Here is a 17,135-nt window from a genome sequence, read left to right on the forward strand (position 1 = left end):
ACCCATGCAGTGGTGCACGGGGCAGGGTGCATCTGCTGTATGCCCAGCCCTGCCACCTGGCTCAGCTTGCCCCTGGGGGAGGTGACAGTCACAGTCCCCACAGAACTTTCCCGCCAGCCCATCACCCTCCCTACAGCATTCCAGGAACCTTCTTCAACAAAGAATATGAAACTGACATCAGTTGCCCATGGGCCCCTATTCGAGAGATCCCTGAGCTTCTCTCTGAGGAGCTGCCCCACCCCAAAATGGGAGTGGGGGAGGGGTGGGAGCCTCAGCCGCCTCTCCTTTCCTCTTCCAGGCCCTTCCTTTGCAGCCGGCTCACCATGGTGCTCCAGCCACGACGCTGCCAAGTGCGCTCCATGCCAGGGCCGAGGCCTGGGGTTGGGGGAGGGAACTGGGGACCCTCAGGCCAATGGCTGCCAGTGGTCCTGGAGCCCCTCGCCTATTCTCCAGAGAGCCTGAAACTTTCCAGGGAGAGGCATGGCTAGCCCTGCTGGGTGGTAAGGAGATTAGGGGAGGAGGGTTCCGGATCTGTTCCCCTTGGGGGCCCACAGGCAGCACAATAGCCCCCGGGGCTGCCACTCTCTGGCTTAAGTGGTTGCCTGGGCAACAGCTGGGGCCAGTTTCCACCAATCCATGGAGGAGGCTGAGTGGGGGAGGGAGGCCAAGCAGGAAGGGGGGTGCCGCCCCCTTGTGCCGGATCCGATATAAGGAAGAGGGATGTGAGCAGAGTGGTCTGGGCTTCACCGTCCCTCCAGTGGACTTGGGGGCTGAGCATAAAGATGCCTAGGACAGGCTACTCCAAGCCTGGGTCCTGGGGCAGCTTCTGGGCGATGCTGACCTTGGTGGGCCTGGTCACCCGTGCAGGTGAGCGGGCAGTGGGCCAGGTGCGGGGCAGGGTGGAGGGGCAGGATGTCCCAGCCCTGGCTGCACGCGGCTGGCCAGGAGGGGGCGGTGTCCAGCTGCTGGGGAGAGCACGGGGTGGACCGGACTGCTCCACGGACTCATCTCTCTGAAGGAAGGAGGGGCCTGGAAGGCAGGTGGACAGGGGTCTTAAGGACAAGAGGACCCTCCATTGCCCATTGTCCTGGGCAGAGGCTAAATGGGGACGCCATCAGCATTCAGGTCCTTCAAAGTGACAGCTGGGGAAGGCAGGGCTGGGAAACGCACTACCCGCTTCTCTTTCACCCTCCCTTTGTCCCTCGGCCTCCCTCATGCACAGATGCTCTGCTCCTGTGCGAGCCTTCCCTCCTGTGTGCACCACGGGCCTGTGTGTGCTGTGCGTGCACATGTGGCCGGGGCCCATCTGCTGCTATCAGGCCCCCGCCCGCCTCCCTCTGCGAGGCTCCCCTCGCTGTTCTCAGCTTGGGAAAGCTGCTGACAGTTTCTGTAACTGAATGCACATCCCCATCTGACCGTCAGGGCATCCTGGAGCATGAGAAAAGGGCTGGCCTGGCCAGCCTCAACGCTTACTTACCCAGGAAGTTCTATTCCAGCACCAGCTGGCCCTTCACACTTTCTCCTGTCCCCTGCTGGCCACCCACAGAAAATGGGCTTCTGTCTCAGAGATCAGGACCCAAGAGGGCAGGGCTGGGCCTGGAAAACAGCTTCCCTTCCACACCCGCAGCCTCGTCTGACACCCGCCCCTCTCTCCTGCCACTGCTCTGGCCTCCCTAACACTGTCCCTGCTCCCAGTACCCCAGGCCCATTCCCTTCAAGGGCCTTTGCACGGCTGGAGCCTGCCTTGACACTGGTTCCCTGACTGGCTCCTTTAAAACTGGAGTGCTTATTTGTGTGTGTCTTACCCGTCTGATATGTCAATTTGTGCTTTTACGAGCTTTTATGAGCATAAGAACTTGGCTTGCTTTATCCACTGCCATATCCCAAGCTCTTAGGAGAATGTCTAGCATATAGTATTTGTTAGTGAATGCACCACTTTGACTACTGTTCCAAGGGGTTAGATGGACAATTCTTTAGGAAGTGAGAAGGGTGGGACCATGAGTTTCCTCAACCCTTGCCTGGGGGGCTGGCAGCATGGAGATGAGTTCTAGGCATGTTGTCCTAAACCTGAGCACAACCTCTCCCTGCCTGAGTGCACCCCCTTCCAAGAGCATCCTCTTGGGGTTTGCATTGGCATGACCTTCCCACCCAGGATGCGTTTGTGTGTGCACAGATGCATCCACGCGCCTTGTGGGCACAAACAGGTATGCACACACAGCCCGCCTAGGCCCACCTTGCCCTCTGCTCACACCCATGCATATGTCTCCAGCTGGTCCCTCTCCACCCCCAACTGAGGTTCTGGGCCCGGGCACCTTCTCAGGCTGTGCTGTGTTCCTTCCTGCTGCAGCCCAGAGAGCCGATGTTGGCGGGGAGGCAGCTGGCACCTCCATCAACCACTCCCAGGCGGTGCTCCAGCGCTTGCAGGAGCTGCTGCGACAGGGCAACGCCAGCGATGTGGTTCTGCGGGTGCAGGCTGTGAGCACCGATGAGGTCCGGGTCTTCCACGCCCACCGCCTGCTGCTGGGACTGCACAGTGAGCTGTTCCGGGAGCTGCTGAGTAACCAGAGTGAGGCGGTGCTGCAGGAGCCGAGGGACTGCGCCGCTGTCTTCGACAAGTTCGTCAGGTGGGGATGGGGAAGACTAGGGGGAGGCTTCATCCCTTCCTCAGCCCCCCGCTCCTCCACCTACAGGCCCTTAGAGGTTGTTATGTCCATTTCCCCAGACATCATTGGGATGACAGTGACCCCTGCATCCCTTCTTCCACTGTACAGCTCCCTGTCTTTGCCCATGTCATCTGTGCAGTTTGATGTCACTTTCGGTTCCTGGTAACCCCCTCAGAGCTGCTTCCAAACCTGGCCATAGACAGCTTTTAAAAACTACAGTTTTGGGGCCGGGCACGGTGGCTCATGCCTGTAATCCCAGCAATTTGGGAGGCTGAAGCAGGCGGATCACCTGAGGTCAAGAGTTCAAGACCAGCCTGGCCAACATGGTGAAACCCTGTCTCTACTAAAAATATAGAAAATTAGCTGGGTGTGGTGGCACACGACTGTAATCCCAGCTATTTGGGAGGCTAAGGCAGGAGAATCGCTTGAACCTGGGAGGTGGAGTTTGGGTTTGCATGAGCTGAGATCGTGCCACTAGACTCCAGCCTGGATGACAGAGCAGGATTCTGTCTCAAAAAAATCAACCAACCAACCAACCAACCAACCAACCAAACAAACAAAAAAACTACAGTTTCACGGATCCCAACCTGGATCGTCAGTTTCAGGTCTAGGGTTAGGGCCAGCAATCATTTTTTATTTTATTTTATTTATTTACTTTTTATTTTCCGAAATATTCCATTATAGAGGAATATTTTTTATTTTAAAGCATCGCTGTGGTTTTGGTGTTTGGCCAGTTTGGAACCACAGGGCTAGGGAGCTGAAAAAGTTAGATGGCTCTCTCTACCTCCTGCCTCCTGCCATGGTGCTGCTCAGGGGGTGCCATTCACACTAGTGTCTAAGAAAGTAACTCTTCTAACGGTTCAGACGAGATGCCTGCAGAATTCCATACATTGCTTCCAAGTTCCAGGCAACAGGAAGGCGGATAAGACAGAAGGGCAAAAAGGGTCTTTCTGTTACCCTGAATCAGTTGCATTTAACCAGCCCTCCTGCAAATCCCAAACTGTGCCCATTGACCAGCAGTTAGTCACATGGCCAAGGCCACAATCAGGGAGCCTGGGAAATGTGGTCTTTTATTCCCAGAGGCAATCACGCAGGGGAAAGGGGAGAAATGGACGTTGGGGAAGATGGCTGGCAGTGGCTGCCGCACTCCTATAGAGGCAAGTGCGGTGCCATGTGCCAGTGGGGACTGGCAGGAAGGGTGAGCAGCGGGACAGTGGCAGAAGTAAGAGGAAGAGATACTCAGCACAAGTGATCACCAACAGTAGGAGAGGAAAAAGGAAGGTGAGGCTGCAAAAAAGAAATGGGGGCTCACACCTGTAATCCCAGCACTTTGGGAGGCCAAGGTGGGAGGACTGCTCAAGTCCAGGAGTTTGAGACCAACCTGGGCAACACAGGGAGACCCCATCTCAAAAAAAAAAAAAAAGCTGGAGTGTAGTGGCATGATGATCGTAGCTCACCGCAGCCTTGAACTCCTGGGCTGAAGCTATCTTCCCGCCTCAGACTCCCAAGCAGCTGGGACTACAAGTGTGCACCACCAAGCATGACTAATATTTTAACTTTTTTTTTTTTTTTTTTTGTAGAGATAGGGTCTTGCTATGTTGCCCAAGTTGGTCTTGAACTCCTGGCCTCAAGCAATCCTCCCATCTTGGCCTTCCAAAGTGCAGAGATTCCAGGTGTGAGCCACTGGCACCCACCTAGCCTGTGGCAAGATTCTTTATTCTCCTCTGGTTGTCACAATAACCCTGAGGGGTGTGTGCCACTCCCCCTTTCCTAGATGATTGATTAGCCTAAGGTTCATTGAAATTAAGTGACTTGCCCAGACTCATGGCAAGGAGAAGGCAGGCCATGGATCCCAACCAGAATGGAAACCCCAACGGCAGGAGCCACCTCTGTTTTGTTCCAGCCTAGGGTTGCACGCCTAGTAGAGGCACAGAAATGCAGGCAATTTCTACATCACCACAGAAACGGAAAGAAGAGCCTGTGAAGTAAGAATGGCCTGGAAGGGTCCTTGAAAGGAAAACATGGGAAGCCTCAGGGTGGGGCCTCCACTGTGTTTGCACCCGGACCGTGAAGCTCCAACTCCAGGCCGGGTCCCCTGTGGACTCAGAAAAAGCTATGCTGGGAGGTGGGTACCACCCTGACCCCGCCCCACCTCTTGGTCTCTCCCGCAGGTACCTGTACTGCGGGGAGCTGACCGTGCTGCTGACCCAGGCCATCCCCCTGCACAGACTGGCCACCAAGTACGGCGTGGCCTCCCTGCAGCGCGGCGTGGCCGACTACATGCGCGCGCACCTGGCGGGAGGCGCGGGCCCGGCGGTGGGCTGGTACCACTACGCGGTGGGAACCGGGGACGAGGCCCTGCGTGAGAGCTGCCTGCAGTTCCTGGCCTGGAACCTATCGGCCGTGGCGGCCAGCGCCGAGTGGGGCGCCGTGAGCCCCGAGCTGCTGTGGCAGCTCTTGCAACGCTCGGACCTGGTCCTGCAGGATGAACTGGAGCTGTTCCACGCGCTGGAGGCCTGGCTGGGTCGCGCGCGGCCGCCCCCTGCCGTGGCCGAGCGGGCGCTGCGCGCCATACGCTACCCCATGATCCCACCGGCACAGCTCTTCCAGCTGCAGGCGCGCGCTCAGCAGCCCTGGCGCGCCACGGCCCCGCAGTGGCCGACCTCCTGCTGCAGGCCTACCAGTTCCACGCCGCGTCGCCGCTGCACTACGCCAAGTTCTTTGACGTCAACGGCAGCGCCTTCCTGCCCCGCAACTACCTCGCGCCCGCCTGGGGCGCCCCGTGGGTCATCAACAACCCGGCCCGCGACGACCGCAGCACCAGCTTCCAGACGCAGCTGGGCCCGAGTGGCCACGACGCGGGCCGCCGGGTCACCTGGAACGTGCTCTTCTCGCCGCGCTGGCTGCCCGTCAGCCTGCGGCCCGTTTACGCGGACACTGCGGGCACAGCGCTGCCCGCCGCGCGCCCGGAGGACGGCCGACCGCGGCTGGTGGTGACGCCGGCCAGCAGCGGCGGCGACGCAGCGGGCGTCAGCTTCCAGAAGACGGTGCTGGTGGGGGCGCGCCAGCAGGGCCGCCTGCTGGTCCGCCACGCCTACAGCTTCCACCAGAGCAGCGAGGAGGCCGGCGACTTCCTGGCTCATGCCGACCTGCAGCGGCGCAACTCGGAGTACCTGGTGGAGAACGCCCTGCACCTGCACCTCATCGTCAAGCCCGTATACCACACCCTTATCCGGACCCCCAAGTAGCCTCGGGGTCTGGGAATAAAGGCCTGGCCTAGGTGGTCCCTGTGGGTCTGGGAAGGGCAAGGCGAGCATGGAGGTGGCAACAAGCCTGGTCCCCTGGATGGCCAGGCGCGGGCGACCCTAGGGCTGGGGTGGAGTCCAGGTGAGGCGTGGTAGACAAGATGCCTGGTTTCAACAGCTGATTTCACAGCTGACTTGAAGGAACGTTCTTGGTCCTGAATAAACTGATGCTCACAGTGGTAAGGGGATGATTGAACCAGTCAGTTTCTGGGTAAAAACCCAGGGAGGGTCCCACAAGCCAGGGGGTTTAGGGGTTTCACTCCCCTTTGTTGAGCTTTTCCCCCAACCCAGACACAGAACTAGGGCAGGTAAAAGCATCCACATGGTCACAGCAACCCACCTGCCTGGGAGACAGGGAGCACCCCATTCCCCTTGCAGGAGTTTCCTCACTTTGAGTCTGAGAGGCTTAGCTGGGCAGTTTCTGAGCCCTGACCTCGAGGGGCAACCGCCTCATCTGGGTTGTGAGACTTTCTGGCATCCGGGCCGCCCCAAGTCCCTGACCTCTCCTGGGAGGGTGCCTGGGCAGGTGTGAAGACTGGGATAGGGACATAATGGACCTTGCTAGCCCCACCATGGGGAGAGGCCTCAGGATCCAGAGAAAAACCCCTCTCCCCCAGGTATTGGTAGGTTGGTGCTATATAGTGAGCTGGGGTAGATGGGGACTGGGGGGAGGGGAAGTTGGCTGAATCTTAGTCATGGCCACCCCACATTCCAGACAAAGTCAAATTTCCAACACAACCATCAAGACCCAAATGGGATTTTATTGTTAAAAAGAGGGGGGTGAGAAAAAGATCCCCAGTTGTAATACGTGAAGTGCCTGTCGGCGCCTCCCCAACCATCCAGGATGCCCGTGCCCCACACCTGCGCCAGGAGCCCCGTCTCACTGTTGCTGCTTTCTGGTTTCCAAGGCCGAGGCTGGCCTCAGGGCTGTTTAGGGTTTGGCAACAGCATTCTGTCCAGGGCTGGGAGGCCTCGCCTCACCCCTTGTCTGGTGATCTCGAAGTATCGGGACCTCTCCTTCCTTGGAGTTGCCTTCAGCGACTCCTCCCTTTTCTTGCCCAGGCTTTTCTTCTGGCCACGCAGCCAGAAGATGCCCATCCTCATGATGCCCGACTGCCCGGGATGGGGCCTCGCCCGTGCTGCTGGACAGCTTATCCTCACTGGCAGCATGCTGCAGCGTGGGGCTGGGCAGCCACGCATCGTCGCCCTCAGTGACTGCAGGGACAGGCTGCTGCGCTGTCGCGGGCGCCAGCAGGTGTCGCCCCTCGGTGCCCAGGGCCCACGAGCGCTGCCAGGCGGCCTTCACTGAGATGCACTTGGCGCCAGTCAGGATCTCCTTCCTCTCTGCAGCGGGGCACAGGGAACACCCAACCCGAGATCAACGCCACCTCTCAACACCCTCTTCTGACATGGCAGACATGGATAGGAGCCAGACCGCCCGGGCTTCAATCCCAGCACTGCCAGGGGTTTGCTATGTAAGAAACTTGGGCCCATTTCTGAGCCTCACTTTCATCTGCAAATGGGGGATGGTAAAACTAATACCATCGGGTTATTTCCAGGATTAATTGAGGAAATGGACTCAAGCTACATTATCCAGGGGGCAGACATTGAATCGATATTTGCTATTACAGTGATTACTGAGAGGAGGCGGCAGGGGCGGGGGGACATAATTCTCTATGCCACATGTCTCTTTTCTAATTTCCGATTTTGCCCCCATCACTCTAAATGTCCTTGACTTAGAGAGGACTCTTAAGTGTCCTTGACTGACTAATCCTCAGGGGCAATGGTGCCTCTACAGAATGTGTAGCACCCAATGCATGGTTGCACATGGCAGTGCAGTGGGCAGGAAAGGGCTTTGGGCTGGGTGATCTGAACAGTTTAGACGAGGCCAGGTGAGGTGGCCAGGGCAGCAGAGGGCACGCATACCTTTGTGGGACAAAGGGATCTCCGACAGGTTCTCACTGCTGTCGGGGGAAGAGTTGATCCAGCTGCCCAGGCTGTCCTGAGCCGGGGCCTGTGGGGTGGAGTGGTTGGGAGGAGGAAACCCTTAAACACAGCAGGGACCCCATGCCCAACTCAGCAGAGACAGCAGGGCCTCAGGCTGGTGCCATTTGGGAAAGGTTCCATCCCAACTGCTGCTCTCCACCCTCATGTCCCAAACCCGCTGCAGTGGAGCTTGTGGGGCCATTGGGTACTGAGAGCTCACCTCCTGCGTCACCAGGCTGCCAAGCTGGATGGGAGGTAGGGTGGGCACAGAAGAGCTTTTTGCCTGCGAGGCCCCAGTACCAGCCTTGAACACGTGGTTGGCCTTCACTGAAGTTGGCAGAGGAAGATGAGTGGCTGCAGACCAGCCTGTGTCACCGAGGTCCCACCCCCACCCCAGGGGAGAAGCTGTTGGTGTGAAAGGAGAGAGAACCCAGGAGTCCTGGCTCCAGACCTGGGCCACCTGCTCCCTCTCATTGCTGCTCTGTGTTCCCCATTTAGCCTCAGTTTGGGTTGGCCTCTCTGGGACAGGGGGCGCAGGGTGGGGGCTGGGGCAGGTGGCCCCCATCTTACCTCTCTGTGCTGACGGGAGGGAGGGCGCTGTTCTGCAGGCACTGGGCATCAGAGCTCAATGTCTTCACACTCTCCAGGTCATAATCTGGGGTCAGCGAGGTTCCTGCTGGGCTAATTTCGGGCAAGGAGCTCTCCTGGGGAGGAGGGAGCCAGGGTGGACAGTTAGAAGGTTTGGTCCTGGACCAAATCAGCACAGAGTCACAAAGGCTCACGGGGTGACAAGGGCTGTAAGATGGCCTGGGAGCCCCAGAAGGGCAGTGGGCTTCTGTTTGGGTCCTCGGGGGTACGCTGCGGTCTGCTAGGCTTCCCCAGTGGCACTGCCTGATGCATGGTCTCCTGGGAGGGCACCTGGGGCCGTTTGTGATATCTCAGATGGCCAGCCCTGACCCTCAGACCCTGGTTGGGAACAAGTGATGCACAGGAATGCCCAGGGATGAAGGTCTTACTCAGGCTCGACAAGGCTTTGGGTGGGGTAAGAAGGAAAGCGAGTCAACCCCCTGGGGTGCCAGCCACCCTAGTCCTGTCCCCTCCAGCTGCCTGAAGGCATTGCCTTGGTCATCAGCCCCTCCCTGGGCACATGTGCCCATGTTCAGGCCGCCGAGGCGCCCACCCACCTGCAGGGCCCTGGAGGCCACTTGGTCCATGATGGTGGCCTGCTCTAGGCTGCCCTCCTCCAGCTCCCGCAGGTACACATCGTAGTGCTCTTCCAGGCGCTGCGGGACGGCCAGGTTGTAGTCTGCCAGGGAAGGGGCAGGGCTCAGCGAGTGCCAGTGGCCCCCCCACTGCAGGTGGCTCACATGTGCGGGGGCGTGGGCCCTACCGTCGATCATCTGCTGCTGGCCCTGGAAAATCTTGTGGCAGAGACTGCGGTCCTGCTCCCGGCGGCGCACGGCCTCAAACCGCATCAGGGTGTTCTCCACCTCGAGCTCGTGCACGCGGCACAGCAGGCTGAGCATCTCGCACCACTCCCCAGAGCCGATGCACCGCGACGTCTCCTTCAGGCGCCGGCTCTGCGTGCGCAGCTCCTGGTAGCGCTGCTCCAGTGCCAGCTGCAGGAGGCACAGGTCAGCACCCGACAGCGGGAAGAGGGGTCAGATCCGCCTGCCCAGCCCGTCCTCGCCCCTCCAGCACCTGGACTCCAGGCATCTGTCTGGAGCTCCAGGCTGAGGCCAACCCTAAAAGCTGAATCTTGGGCCTTACAATCAGAGACTGCTTCAAGGTGGCCCCTCAATGTCCACTTTCTTGCCATCCTGACCACAACCCACCCCTGGAACCAGCTTGGATAATTGCTCAACCCCAGCCCATGTGACCCCCTCAGGGCTCATGATACCCTAAAGCCCCCTTGGTCTGGGTATGTCCCAGAACAGAAGGCAAAGATCTGTTATTGGGAAAACCCTAATTATTATTATTTTTTTCTTTTTTGAGACAGGATCTCTCTCTGTCACCCAGGCTGGAGTGCAGTGGCACTATCCCGGCTCCCTGCAACCTCTGCCTCCCAGGTTCAAGTGATTCTTATTCCTCTGCCATCCGAGTAGCTGGGATTACAGGCGTGAGCCACCACACCAGGCTTTTTTTTTTTTTTTTTGTATTTTTAGTAGAGACGGGATTTCGCCATGTTGGCCAGGCTGGTCTCAAACTCCTGGCCTCAAGTGATAGGCCTACCTCAGCCTCCCAACGTGCTGAGATTAGATTACAGGTGTGAGCCACTGGGCCCGGCCTGAAAAACCCTAATTATAACATTAGTTACCATGTTTTGAGTTCTTGGTATGTGCCAGGCATTTATGTAATCTTCCCAGCAACCCCATGAGGGCTGCACCATGGACTGCTCCCATTTTACAGGTGGGGAATGTGACGCACAGAGAAGTTAAAGAACTTAGCAAAGTCACACGGGATTTGTGGCCTGAGTTCCCAAGTCTCACGGCTACCCCCACCCCGGCCCCTCCACCTTGCCTCTCAAACCTGCTCACCCTGTCCCCTAAACCCACTCTCCTTGCCCCCCAAAACCCTGGACACCTTTTGCTCGCGCAGCTGCTTCGGGTCGCCCACCAGGGCTGCAATACTCTCCCAGGCTGCGGCCACCTCCGGTGGCTCCAGGATGTCTGGCTGGTCATCGCGTGTGTCTCCGTCCTTCTCGCTGTTGTCCTTAGCGTAGCACTCCTTCCGCTGCTCCTCCCGCCATCTGAGGGCCCGGTGGGACTTCTCATGCTTCCAGCTGCTGCAGCCCCACCCAGAGAGACAGGGCATTCAGGCCATGGGGGCAGGGCACAGTGTACAGCCACAGGTCGTGCTCCTCTGTCCCAGGCACAGGGGTGGGGCCTGGAGGGTCCTCGGCGGGGGGCTTACCTGGTGGTGGTGAGCAGGTGTCGGGAGGTGTTAATCTGGACCTCCATGGCGCGGTTCTCCAGCTCCAGCAAGCGCCTCCACACACCCATCTGCTCCCGGAAGGCACTGACGAGCTGCTCCCGAAGCTGTCCCATGCCGGCCTTCTCACCCTGCCCGCTGTGCAGCTGGACCTCAGCTGCCGGTGAGTGAGGGTGGGCAAGGTAGAGGAGGTGGCAAGTTCAGCTAGGAAAGCCTGGGCCCACCTGGGGCCCTCCCCTCCCTTTCTTCCCAACTCAGTGCTCCCACTTCCTGTCCAACTGCTTCCTCCAGGAAGACCCCCTAGATTACTACATCCTCCCACACCCCACTCCCACATTGAGTCTTCAAGCTGTTGCCCAAAAGCGATTCCCAGCTCCTTGGTATGAACTGGGCTCCTGCTAACCCTTACAGCACCTCTGTGCCAACTATAAAAAGGTACCCCTAGAAACTTTATTGTCTGTGGCCAGGCACAGTAGCTCACGCCTGTAATCCCAGCACTTTGGGAGGCCCAGGCGGGCAGATACCTGAGGTCGGGAGTTTGAGACCAGCCTGGCCAACATGGCGAAACCCCGTCTCTACTAAAAATACAAAAATTAGCCAGGTGTCGTGGTGGGCACCTGTAATCCCAGCTACTTGGGAGGCTGAGGCAGGAGAATCGCTTGAACCCAGAAGGCAGAGGTTGCAGTGAGCCTAGATCATGCCACTGCACTCCAGCCTGGGCAACAGAGCAAGACTGTCTCAAAAAAAAAAAAAAAAAAAAAAAAAAAAAAAAAAAAAAAAAAAAAAACAAAACTTTACTGTCTGCCTCTGTCTTTATATTAGTAAATTTTTTTTAAAAAAGAAGCTTTACTGTCTGTTGGAAAACCATCATAGCAAATATGCAGGTCTACAAGGAAACGGAGCCCATTCCGGGGGTGCAGGCATGACCTCGCGGCCCTACGCCACAGCCCTTAGTGTGTGCCCTGCACAGCTCATTGCTCACGTGCCTCTCCCTCATGGGATCCCACCTACTCTTCCAAGGTGGGGTTGTAAAATGGGGTTGTGATCTCTGGCAACTGTCTGAAGCAGAGATGACAACCCCATTTAACAGTTGAATGCTAGGAGGCTCACAGCTGGTGAGTGCCTAGCTCAACCACCCAGCCAGAAAGAGCCCGATTCTGGATTTGAACACAACATGGCCTGATCCCAAAGCAACGTGAGGCTGCCCGAAGGGGGCTGCCACTCACACAGACCCAGAGGCACACCTTGGATGTAGAGGATGTCACTCCGATCCTGCCGGCCCCGGGCCTGGCCCCGCCCAGTCTGCTCATCAGTCTTGCACTTGAGTTGCTGGATCTCGGCCCGCGATGATGCTGGGTGTCCTGGGCGATGTGGTAGGAGACGTTCATCAGGTTCTGCTTCACCTGCAGGGAACACGTATGGAGCGGAGAGGATGCAGTCACCCTCGTGCACTCACCGAGGCCTGCCTGCGGGGCCTTTCTTCCCCCGCCTCCCCCAGTCTTTCTGGGTGATGGCCTCCTTTCCTCCACTTCCACAACCTCCTGCCACACTCACTGCTGATCTCATCAACCTTCAGTGGCTTCCTAATGGCTGCGGGGAATGTCCTCATTCCTCCACCCGTTGTTGAAGGGCCACCCCCATCTCTCTGAGTTTCTCTGGGCTCACTGCTCCTGCATGAACATCCCGCTCCGGTTGAAGACCTGTCCTGCTCTCCCCATACCCACCACAGACGCCATCCCCTTCCTGCCTTTGGAACCTGTGCCCTCCCTGCTCCCACCTTTCTGGAATGTCCTCCCAGCCTTCAGGGTCCCACTGACAGTCTCCAGAGAGTTCCACCGGACCCCACCACCTACCATTGGCCTCATTTACCTGCTATTAGGAATATTCTGAACCATCAATGAGCTGTTTCAAGAATGTGTCTCCCGTCCCCCATTGAGGGGTTGGAATAAAACTTAACGCCCTCAGGACAGCAGCTGGCAAGTGTTAGGTGTTGGGAGAATGCTCCCTGCATGCTATCATACACGTATCCATTCCCACTCCTCCGCACACAAACAGGCGGAAATGGATTTCTAAGTGGATGGCAGGGGCTCCAAGTGCCCACTGAACCCCAGGAAGGGGTCCTGATGCTCCCCTCCCTCTGGTAGGGCAGGCACCATCTGCCTGGGCCTGATGGCAGCCGGGTTGCCAGGGGTTATTATTAGACTCCCTGTCACTGGCGCTTGGGCACCTCACACTGGATCAGGATTCCCTCCAAGAGGCCCTGCTTTGCCCCGACCCGTCCCGTATCTGGAGAACTTGACACAGGGAGAGGCCGCCGGGGGCCAAAGTCCTGAGATGGGCGCCTGGCTCTGAACAAATGGACCCTATCCTGGGCCACTGGCCCCAGAATCTTTGACCCAACACAAGGAACTGACACAGGTGGGCTCCCGGGGCCAGAGCAGCCGTGACCAGACCTGAGACGGGCTGGGAGATTCTGCAGCTTTGTTTGTCTGGGCAGGGAGGTCTGGGGAGCCCTGGCCCTGTCTGTGGGGTGCAGAATCCTGCCAAGGGCCAGCAGAGTAGGGAAAGGGCGGGGAAGCCGGGAGTGACTGCCCTAGGCCAGAAATTCAGGGCTTAGAAGGTGTGGGGTGGAGAGAGGGGTGTGGGGGAACAGGAATAGGCGAGTCTAGGACCAGGGGACACAGAGAGGCTGATTGTCAATGCAAGGGGGTCCTCAGGACAACAGTGTGAGGTGGGCTGACGGAGGCCACCTTCCTTCCCTGGAACAAGCCCAAGCAGCTGTGGATTCTCTGCGCTAGAGGGGAAGTGACCCACGCTGCTTCCCCAAGCCCTGCAGCCTTCTAGCTGGGACTCCCACCCTGCAGGCCGGGGCTGGGGAGGAGGGGTGCTGTGAAGACCGACTCGGGAGACTCTACTCGGTTTCTGTCAAACTTTCCTAGGCCACTCAGCCCGGGAAAGAGAGCGCCCCATCTTGGAATCTCAGACGGTCGAAAACGTCGGGGCACCCCTCAGCATCCCCGCACCTGGCGCGCCAGGATTACCCCGACACGAACGCCCTGTCCCTACCCCTACCCCGCGCTGCCCTGCCCGCTCAGCGTTCAGCCCCTCACCCCGCAGGCGGTCTCGCGCCCTTCCTCCCCTTCCCCACGCCCGCTTCACTCTGATCTCTTCAGTTTTCCCGGCCCCCAGGTTCCCAGACAGGAGGGGTCGAGGGCCAAGGGCCTGGGAAGGTAGGGGAGAAGGGGAGAGGGGAGATGAGAAAGGGCTGCGCGGGGAGAGAAGGGGTCTGAGAGGCACGTGGTAAAGTGCAGGCTCTCGAGGGGAGAGGGGGTAGTGCGGGGACTTGGGGCGCGCATGGCTGGGGTCTGGGGCGGTGTGAACTCACCTCCTGGTAACTCTTGTCACCGGGGCTGAAGGTGCTGTTCACGGGCTGCAGGCACAGGCCGAGGTGCAGGACGCTGTGCAGCCACACGACCCACCAGGGAGCGACGTAGTCCACGCGCAGCACCTGCATGGTTCAGCCCGAGTGCTACCCACTACCCACAAGCTGAACGGCAGCTGCGCTCACCTCCCAGCCGGGTCCCCATGCCCGCCCCGCCCCGCCACGATCCCAGGCCCAGTTCTGGGCGCGCAGCCCGCTACCATCGATAGCCCCTTCCTGGGCAGGGATCTGTCCTGGCCGGATGGGAGGAGGGAAGTGAAAAAAGCTCCCAGAAGTCTCTAAATCAGTTTCAGTCTCGAGGTCCCCGGGCTGCTTATTTATGATCAGATCAAGGGTATAAGGTGTCAGTGGGAGCAGCCAGCAGTCACAGGCCAGAGAGGGGCGACTGCCAGTCCCAAGGGCTTGTCACAGGGTAAGTAACCGACAGACTGGGAAAGGAAGGAGGCAATCTTCAGCCACTCGGTCTCTCATTCTAAATTCACTCTCATTTTTTGGGCATCTACTGTGCAAGCCCTGTGGACTGAAAAAGAGAAATAAGATGCCGTCCCTGCCCTCGGGAGCTCCTGGCGCATCTGCCCCAACAACTCACTGAAGCCGCCTACAGGATGCCTGAGTGAGGACAAGGTGTCTCACTCAGAAAATTTGCTTGATTCTTTCTGGCAAGTGGGACGGGTGAGCTTCCCGGAGGAGGGGACCTTCGGGCTGTGTAGCGGAGAAGGTAGGAGAGCGATGAGAGCGCCCGTAAGGGACAAGCATTAGGGGAGACTGAAGCGCATGCAACAACAAACTTATTGAGCACCTACTACGTGCCAGGCACTGTTACGTCGGTGATGTAACAAAAGCCGACAAAAACCCTCACCCCGAGGGCAGGCACTGCAGAGGGCGATGACGACCTGAGAAGATGCTGAACGCAGGCCAGGAGGGGGCTCTGGGGAAAAGCAAAAGCAGGGGAGGCTGCCCATCGGGGAGCCTCACGTCCCTGGGCCCTCCGTACTCTGCACATATGCAGAGGCCCCCACTCGTCCTGTAACCGCAAACGGCTTGGCGTGACTTGGCCAGCGGAGGGAGGAGCCCAGGCTGGAGGACAAGCAGGAGTCAGGGGTAGGTGGGGGTGGAGTGATGGGGTCGCGGCAGATTGGGCGTGGAAACCGTGCTGGGCAGCCAGCCTGAGGGGTGTGTAGCCACCGCAGCAGGGACGCCGGCGAGAAAGGAGCCCAGGTCGGACGGGGGCGGGGCTCCTAGGGTTCTGGCTGAAGGGACCGGGTGGATGCCGGCCGACTGAAAACGCTCACAAACACACATGGCTGCTGGGGAGTGGGGCCCCGTTCACCCAGTGCTCAAAGGCCCTGTGTCCATTAGAGGAAGTCCTGGTGTCGGGGCCTCTCCTCGTGGCCGTGATCCCACAGTTCTGGGGTCCTGTGGGAGCCCAAAAGCTGAGGGGCCCCGGAGGCTGGAAACAGCCGTTCTTCTCTCATCGGAGTGTCTTTCAACAAATTTTCTTGAGCACGTTCTCTGTTCTAGAGGATACAGTAATGGATAAATCACACGTTCCCGCCTGCATGGTGTCTACAGCCTAGTAGGCGAGGTGAGGTAGACTTGTATCCTGCAGAGATTGCAGGCCTTGCGAAATGTCAGAGTCCCTGCTGTAGGTAGAGGGCACAGTGACATGAGCTGAAGGATGATCGGGAGTCAAAGAGGGGGGTGCTGGGGGAAGCCCCTGTGCAGAAGGAACAGGACCCTGTGAGATCAGGGACTAAGGCCAGTGGAAGGGGAAGCAAGCAAGTTCCAGAATAGGAAAGGGGAGCCGGAGAACTGCAGGAGCCAGGCGATCAGCTTGGAGACTGCGGCAGGGGAAGGAACTTCTTTGGGTGAAAATCTCATTTTAAAAGGTCTTGGTCTCTGACTCAGTCCCTGCAGCTGCTGGGGAAAGTGGACTCTTCAGGAAGGGCTCTGGTAGCCGCCTTTAAAGCCCCTGCCCTCAGAGGCCCCCCAAGTGGGAAGGGCCTGCCTCCTAGGCAGTGGGTGGTCACCGAGGACTGACTTTGAACCCCGGGCAACGGAAGCCCCAGAAGGCTGGAGGCCTGCACACGGTACTGGAAGAAACAAACTGCAAAGGCTGTCCCTCAGGGCTATCCCCACAGCCACCGGAATGAAGCCTGGAATATCCAAACCTGTCAGCCCACCTGCACCCAGCCAGACAGCGACCATTCTAGCTGCTTCCCCGGAGGCCTAGTGACCCAGAGAGGTGTCAAAAAAGCTGAGGCACAACACAGACAGACCTCCCACAGACTCAGCAGGGAGTTGGAGAACAGTCCGCAAACCAGCAGCTGTAGCCCCTCCCCCTCCCCCCATTCACCTGGTATGCAGCCCTTAGGGGCTTGCTGAAACCCCAGCAAGACAGTGGCCCACCTGAGAGCTTGGAAACACACCTATGCCCCAGACCACCGCAATCGCAATCTCCAGTTAGCCCCAGCCACCACAGTGAACTGCCTAAGTGCTCCAGATGACTGAGTCACAAGCCAGGGCTGGGAGGCACTGCATGAAAGGCGGCCTTCTCCAGACAAGGCTGGACACACCCCGGCAGGGCCTGTCTCCTAGGAGCTGGGATGAAACCCCGGACGATGTGCTGGGAACAAAGAAAACCCACGTGGTAAAGGCTGCTCTTCCTTGGGAATCTGCAAATGTTTACAGAACGGGGAAGGCTGAGAGCCGCCCACAGTGCCGCACCTGGGCCTGAGGGCTGGCGTACCTACCCTCTCCCGGAGGAAACAAGACCCACGACCAGACTTAAAACCACCTCACACCCTC

At 58.6% G+C, this 17,135-nt stretch overlaps 2 protein-coding genes across 2 annotated transcripts; one reads left to right on the forward strand and one right to left on the reverse strand.

Annotated features, from left to right (window-relative positions):
* The first annotated feature begins 715 nt into the window (after positions 1-715).
* On the forward strand, positions 716-6,156 carry BTBD17 (BTB domain containing 17). Its single transcript, XM_055242982.2, is given in 4 exon segments — positions 716-867; positions 2,348-2,624; positions 4,835-5,279; positions 5,282-6,156. Coding segments are annotated over 4 exon segments (1,437 nt in total). The 5' UTR covers positions 716-782; the 3' UTR covers positions 5,912-6,156.
* Positions 6,157-6,709: 553 nt separating this feature from the next.
* KIF19 (kinesin family member 19) lies at positions 6,710-14,399 on the reverse strand. Its single transcript, XM_055243406.2, is given in 15 exon segments — positions 6,710-7,055; positions 7,057-7,312; positions 7,895-7,982; positions 8,175-8,273; positions 8,275-8,281; positions 8,525-8,658; positions 9,139-9,260; positions 9,345-9,573; positions 10,538-10,736; positions 10,868-11,042; positions 12,130-12,240; positions 12,243-12,288; positions 13,300-13,425; positions 13,958-14,107; positions 14,271-14,399. Coding segments are annotated over 15 exon segments (2,037 nt in total). The 3' UTR covers positions 6,710-6,889.
* Positions 14,400-17,135: the final 2,736 nt, after the last annotated feature.

Source organism: Symphalangus syndactylus, chromosome 14 (assembly GCF_028878055.3).
Source record: "Symphalangus syndactylus isolate Jambi chromosome 14, NHGRI_mSymSyn1-v2.1_pri, whole genome shotgun sequence".
NCBI classification, from domain to species: domain Eukaryota; kingdom Metazoa; phylum Chordata; class Mammalia; order Primates; family Hylobatidae; genus Symphalangus; species Symphalangus syndactylus.